Source organism: Lepisma saccharinum, chromosome 3 (genome assembly GCF_977018435.1).
Source record: "Lepisma saccharinum chromosome 3, izLepSacc3.1, whole genome shotgun sequence".
NCBI classification, from domain to species: Eukaryota; Metazoa; Arthropoda; class Insecta; order Zygentoma; family Lepismatidae; genus Lepisma; species Lepisma saccharinum.
In genome coordinates, this window is record NC_139231.1 from 11611188 (window position 1) to 11618803 (window position 7616).

Here is a 7616-nt window from a genome sequence, read left to right on the forward strand (position 1 = left end):
CAATTCGGAGATATTTCATTTTGCGACTTATATATTGACTTCCCTCGTATAATGTGGGAAAATGTAAAACTGGGGAATGTAAAATTGGAGTTCCACTGTATTAAGTTTATTCCTGTGTAAAGGAGTCCATTTTTGCTTCTCAAAAATTTACAGCAGAATTAATCAATTTTAGATAATTTGCATAACTTACAGGTTAATTCAGACCTCAGAAGGTGTAGTGTCTGTAAATGAACCCTAAATTTCGTGTAAGTTTTTATTTCGCATTTTTCAGTTCATTTTCCATCATTTTGTGACAAAACACCTCACTTTTGAAAAACATGAAAAGTTAGCATTATAATGTGTTATTTCACATTTCGTCAAAAACTAAATGTGCATGCCCCTACTGATCAGCAAAAAAAATCTATTACAGGATTAAATTAATTGCATAATGCCACTTTTATTCTATAAGCGATGAACTGATGTGAAATTACTTGTAATGCCGAAATAAAATTTACTGATAACTGATATTCTACTAGTTTGATGTAAAGTTACAAATGCTTAATGAAGAAGCTGAATGATTTATTCCCCCTTAATTAATGCCTGTAACCACGTGACAAGAATAGACATACAGTGTAACATCGATTTTGTTTTTCAGAGGACTAAGATAAAAAGAAATGCAGGAAAATGTAAAATTGGGAAAACTTTACACATTTTGTTCTTTTGGGACTTTGAGGATTGAATGTATAATGTGAAATATACCTTCATATTTGTAAAAATTATAACTTGATAGCCGAATTATGCACTAATTTAAAGCTCTTTTCAAAATTATCAGATCTGTAAAATTATTACAATTTTACTGATAAACTGATACACCTCTGTGATTTACCTTATGGTTTCTCACACACACAGCCTGGGATGGCTGAGCTTCTCATTGGTAGATCAATGGTACAGCATGGCAGAGACCCAGGTTTGAGTCCTGGTCGAGCCTGCATTTTGCACTGAAATTTCCATGAACCTCTGTATTCAAGTATCTGCTGATACTGATAGTTTGTTATATTCCACATTAAAACATGTTATTCAATAAAGTGGTTGCATATTTTCTGCCTCTTGTATGGTTAGAGATACGTGGTGTGATTGGAATGTTTTTAAAATAGGTGGCGCCACTCCTCAATAAGGGGCGTTAGGTTTGCTCCCAGGTTTGGAAGGGGAAGCTTGTTTTGTCCTTGAAACGTCTTGAAAAGGTCACCGCGATATCTTGTTCAGTAGAGAGTGGAATCCTGGTGAGTGAAGATGTGTTGTCGGTTCTCAGCGGATTATTGATGTCGCAAAATGGATGAAAAAAGGAACAACACGTTTGTGTCAAATTTTGTTATAAAACCGGGAAATCAGCTTCAGAGACCTATTTACTCTAAAAAACAGCTTTCGGGGATAAATGTCTAAGCCAGTCAAATGTTTTTATCTGGTTCAACCGATTCAAAGATGGCCACAAATGAGTCGAAGATGACCCCTGGTCCGGCCAGCCTTCCACTTCTAAAACCAACAAAAACATTGTGAAAAGTTCACAATTTAGTGCGCTCTGACCGTAGACTTACAATTAGGGAGATGGCTGATGAACTGAATTTAAGTTTCTACGTGGTTCAGTCCATTTTAACTGAAGATTTGAACATGCGTCGAGTGTCCCCGAAATTCATTCTGAAATTGTCAGACCAGCAGAAACAACACTGACTTGCAGTGTCCCAAGAACTGATTAATCGGGCCGAAACTGACCCAGATTTGTTAAATATGGTAATTACAGGCGACAAATCATGGGTTTATGGGTATGACCCAGAAACAAAGGCACAATCATCGCAGTGGAAGGATCCAAGTTCGCCACGACCGAAAAAAGCTCTACAAAGTCGGTTGAATGTGAAGACAATGTTAGTGTCTTTTTTATTCTACGGGTATCATGCATCACGTATTTACCCCTAGGGGGCAGACAGTCAACCAGGAATAGTATAAAATTGTCCTTCAGCGTTTGCGCAAAAATGTGCTGAAAAAAAGGCCTGCACCGGCAAGGCACTGGCTCATCGTGCATTTTCGATCACGGAATTTTTGGCCAAATTCCAAATTCCTGTGCTTCCACAACCCCCTATTCCCCTGATATATCACCTGCCGACGTTACCTCTTTCCTAAATTGAAATTTTCGCTGAAAGGGGACCAATTTGACTCAATTGAAGACATCCAGGCAAATTCGGAGAGGGTTCTTAACACCGTTACAAAATAAAATTTCCAGGACTGCATCCAAAAATGGAAACACCGTTGGAGTTGGTATGTTCAGTCAGAAGGGGACTACTTTGAAGGAGATCCATCACAATAGCCTGTAAGATCTGCCATTTTGAAATTACACGCCCAGTCTTAAAACTTTCCAATCACACCACATATATCCCACACTTCACAGTAGGTCTTAGGATCCCGTGTGTGAATATGTGGTCTTAGGATCCTATGTGTGCATATGTTTTTGGCACGATTAATCTACGCAGGTACAGTAGCAACATTATATCCCACAAAAATAGAAATAGTTAATAGGTTGTTGGTAAGCAATAATTTATTCTCAACATCTGAAATATATAATGCCTTATCCCATGCAAACAAACAAAAAAAAATAATTATAGACTACAAAACAGCACCTTGTTACTGTATTCAAGAATCACGAAGCACTGATCAGCTGTAAAGAGGAATAAAATATCCCATGCATACACAAAACATAATTATTATGAATTATGAATAATTGTTTTATAAATAAATAAATGGTCACATTGTATTTTTTTAAATGATTAGGTGATGTGAAATTTTTATCTGCATTTTTTGTTATTCCCTTGTGCATATATTAACTTTTTATTTAATGGAATTTCCAATGTTGATTCTTCCCTTTTTCACTTATTTACAGTGATAACTTAAATAATAATGTATATGTTGTCAATGAATTTATTTCCTAATTGGTCCATTTGTGATTACAGGAAGATCTACACGTATGTTGCCTGAGAATGCCAACTGCATTTGAAACAGGTTAGTAATATATATTTATTTAATTTTGCGTATAGTACACAACTGTAGACAGAACTGAAATATCATGTGTAGATTTCAAGAAATTGCACGTTAATTTCTGTCACGTGATGTGGGCAAATTTCGAAAATTGGGCCTGTCCCCCCACGAGACCCCTAATTGTCGGGTGTTGTTAAAATATTACTTTTTTTCCCCATGATTACCTGTAAAAGTGAAATATATCAGAAAAAAGTGCTAATTTTTGGAGTTATAGTCATTTTTATAAATCTATCCCATAATATGAGGGGTAACAAAGTACTTTTTAAACTCCTATTGTTAATAATAGAACAATGTATATATTGTTTTGTAATTTGAGTATGCCATACCTTCATATGTTTACAAATGAACAATAAAGACAGAACTGAAATATTTTTCAAGAAAAGGTATATTAATTGCTGCCACACGGTACTGGGAGATACATCTCCAATCCAATGTGCCTCTCTCTACAAATTGATTTTAGAGTAGGGCTGCTGTTCAATTGTGTGAACAACTGGATTACAGCATATAGCTTCCAAACATGATTATCAGTTAATCCATGGTAGCATATACCGTGCGTCCATTTCGATCTGCAGCTGAGAGATCGGGAGAAGCGTGGCGGGCGGCACTGACTGAGATGCCGACATTTGCGGCCTGAAATGCCCGCTTATTTTTATGGACATATGCAGACATTTATATAAATATTGCAAAACGAGCACTAACCTGTGTTATAAGAGTATGGTTTTAATTTTAGTAGCTTAGTGACTGTATGTGCCGATGATTTTGACATGCCCACCTCTTGTGAAACACGGCGTAGAGGTTTGTTTGGAGAACGTTCTAACGCTGCACCAATATCATCGAGTTTTGCTTCGGTTAGAATCCGTCGTTTTTGCTTAGGTGTTTTAAAATTTAACGATACAGTTTCTCGTAATTTAAGGACAAGATATCTAACCGTATCTCTGTGTGGAGTTGAAACACATGGGAATTTCTGTACAAATTACCTACACATGTCTTGACACGAGTTTGTTTTCACGTAGGTACGTGTCATACATAAAAAAATCTTTGTTCTAACGTGAATCTTGCGGCTGGCATTCCAATCGTCTCACTGACACGTCACACATACACACTACAATAACACAAACAAGTAACTGCAAGTAACCAAGAATAACACTCTTGCGCACAGTACGAAATTAACACGCTCTTGGTTTACATTGCTCGCCACTATATTTACAACTCTGTCTTCATCTAGTCGCGAAGGAACAAAAAACTCGAGCTCGGAGATTTCGGATTGCAAGGAAGCTCACGAACACTATTGACTTTTAACGGTTTCTTCTACAGCGTAATCTTGATACAGTGTTGCACATTCAAAACCTCCAAACGATCCCCATCGGCACAAAACTCTTTCAAGGATATAAACTTAAGCAGGACGTTACTGGTCAAAACTATGATTAAAATGTTTTATTATCTGTGGCTCTTAACATCGTTTCTAAAGCGTATTTTTTTGTGTATATAAGAGCAGAACTTGGATGAATTACAGAAGAACTTTTGCGTGTTATAACACAGGTTAGTGATCGTTTTGCAATATTTATATAAATGTCTGCATATGTCTATAAAAATAAGCGGGCATTACAGGCTGCAAATGTCGGCACCTCCGTCAGCACCGCCCGCCACGCTTCTCCCGATCTCTCGGCTGCAGATCGAAATGAACGCACGGTACTAGGGAATGTAATCCTGGAATCCTGTTCGCTTTTGGCCGTCCCAAAATCTGATGATCTGGGATGATACAGATTATTTGCATTATGCATTCCAACCATATTTTCTGTCTATATCCATATATACTTCGTGTAATATGAGTACCCTTTGTTCCTCTTTGACAAGTTGTTTTTCCAGAGCTTCAACTCGAAATTGTTAGCACACATTAAGCTCAGAAAAGAACAAAGGTCCTCGTTAACCACAGTTTGCAACTAGGCCCAGGCTGTTAGGAGGGAATTGCATGAACACATAGACAAAAAATGTCATACTTTATAAAGAAAATATGTTTATTTACATCCAAGGGCTTTACACTACATTGATTTTTTTAAGGGATGGATGAGGTTCATAAGCATATAAGCATTTAACATAAGCATATCTCACAATAACAAGAAGGAATCAGATTTAGCCCACAAGAAGAAAGCAGATTACTTGTAGTTAGAACAAAAGCAAATGTAGTTTTAATTCTAAATTTGACTTCCTTATATCCTTGCGTTTTATGAAGACAATTCTAATTTAAAGATGACTCAATATGCAAATTAAGGAGAGACCTAACCTCCCAGACAAGAAACACATTTTGGGTGCTCTAACAAAAAATAAAGAAAACTGCGCTGCTAACTAAACTACGTAACTGCAGGTGCAAACTCAAGCTACAATTATACTACTTAACATAAACAAACCAATTTGCCTTCCCCATTGTGAATTCTATTGTGTTGGTAGGAACTCAACTAGAACATAAAAGTGTGTTGACTATGACCTAGGGAAACCAAAAGTGGACATTTGATTTTATGTGAGTGCCGAAGATCTCTCTCCCTGACCTCAACTTTCTTCAGTTTTTCAAGAACAAATAGTCCTCCATCAGAAAATTTGTGAAATACTGTTTGTACAAATAAAACAAACTTATCAATTTATCTAAAGGTAGGAGCATTTTGGGCTCATAATAAGCTACATTCCTCTGCCTGGTTTGCTTTCATCAATAATATGCATTTTATCTCGCTCTCTTCTCTCACCAAACTTCCACATATTACTACTTCAACAACATTAAATTTACCAGGACAACAGGGCAACTGCTAATCATGCTTTAAATATTAGGTCACCCTGTAAGTAATGTCATTTTTCAGCACAAGAAAGAAAAGAACAATGTCTAATACTTGTGTGTTCCCCGATTCGACAACCCTTTACCACCTGTCAACCAGTTTGAACATCATGTTCAAAGAAAGCTGTAGTTCTTGAGAAAACTCATCCACTGTTAGCCGCACATCCTCCATGTTTTGCAGTGTTTTTCTATCAAGATGGTTTTGGAGACTGTGAAACAGACTGTAATCTGTAAGCTGTAAGAAAATTTCATCTGCCACAAGCTACGTTGATATTTGAAACTTTGTATGAAACATACATGGGTCGTGCTGAAAGTAATGCAAAAGTGGTCATAACCTCTTTATTAACTGATGTAGATCGTTCAAATTGCACATGTAGTTGGAGTGACTGTGCCTCTATACAAACCACCTACTCAACATAGCCTCCATTTAAAGCGATGCATTTGTGCCATCGTTGAATCCAACTCTAGAATCCTCTTTGAAAAAAAGTCGGGTGTGCATTGTCTGACATCCACTTCTTCACAGCCACTTTCACCTCGTCTGTGTCATTAAATTGTTGTCCTCGAAGACTGTCCTTCATGGGACCAAACAAGTAGAAGTCTGAGGGTGCCAGATCTGGCTGTACGGTGGATGGGGAACATGGACCAGCCCATTTTGCTGATCACCTGATTTGTTGCCAAAGAGGTGTGTGGTCGCGCATTGTCATGGTAAATGTGGATCTCTCTCAGATACTATGTTGAGTAACTGGTTTTTATAGAGGAAGAGTCACTCCAAATACATGTGTAATTTGAACGATCTACATCAGTTAATAAAGAATTTATAACGACTTTTGCATTACTTTCGGTACGGCCCTCGTATATATGTTGTTTCCTCACATAATTTGTAATATCATATTCTTTCTTTTTCTTGCAGTGTATTACTTCATAATGGAGACTTAACTGAAGCATTGGATGCTCACTTATTTCCCAATATGGAAAGTGTGTGTAAAAATTAAGAGACAGAGAGAAATATACTGTGTCTCATCGTCCCACATTTTTCAATCCATTTTACTGTTGCCATCTTGGAGTGAACTCAAGGACAGTACCATGTTATGGAAAATAGAACAACACTTATTTAAATTATTTCGAAGAAAAACCCGCAGTTTACACGTTCATTTGCTTTGAGTTTTCTGCCAAGTTTAAGATGTATCTATTTCTAGAGAAATGATAAAAATAAACCGGTCTTGTACAGTAGCCAGGGTCTGGAATATTTTCTTCATGTTGTGATCTGCAATGGGATTACAATACTGTGATATATACATATATATGTGTGTGTGTGTGCGTGCGTGTTTGCATGGTGCATGTATGAATGAGTGCGTAACTTGTCCACAATCGTGAGAATATGCAGCGTGAGTTTGGTGATGGAATGAAGCGAGTAATGTGAGTTCAGATCACATCAGCGGAGATGATTTTTTTTATGTGATGTAGAAGTGAATTTCTATCTCCTGAATTTGATGAATCTGTTTCAATAACAGACAAATCTCTCTCAAAGCTACTGTTGGGAAAGTAGCAATGTACAATCATTTATCTTATTTCATTTTCTTCTTTTTTTTTCTCTCAAAGTTGCAAAGTGGTGCAAAATTCACAAGAAGGTTGTAACATTTTGTTCATGTATTGGATTCTCGCATGTTTGTATGGCTAGATCCACTTTCTTGATTTCTGCTTATTTAGCCATAACTTTATTTACTTCATACAATAT

At 36.9% G+C, this 7616-nt stretch overlaps 1 protein-coding gene across 1 annotated transcript in view; it reads left to right on the forward strand.

Annotated features, from left to right (window-relative positions):
* The window catches only part of Cul3 (cullin 3), a 61152-nt gene extending 54041 nt beyond the window's left edge, over positions 1–7111 (forward strand). Inside the window, exons 15-16 of the mRNA XM_083118306.1 lie at positions 2980–3024; positions 6792–7111. Coding sequence (XP_082974432.1) covers positions 2980–3000 — 21 coding nt within the window. The 3' untranslated portion in view covers positions 3001–3024; positions 6792–7111. The remainder of the gene's footprint in view (positions 1–2979; positions 3025–6791) is intronic.
* Positions 7112–7616: the final 505 nt, after the last annotated feature.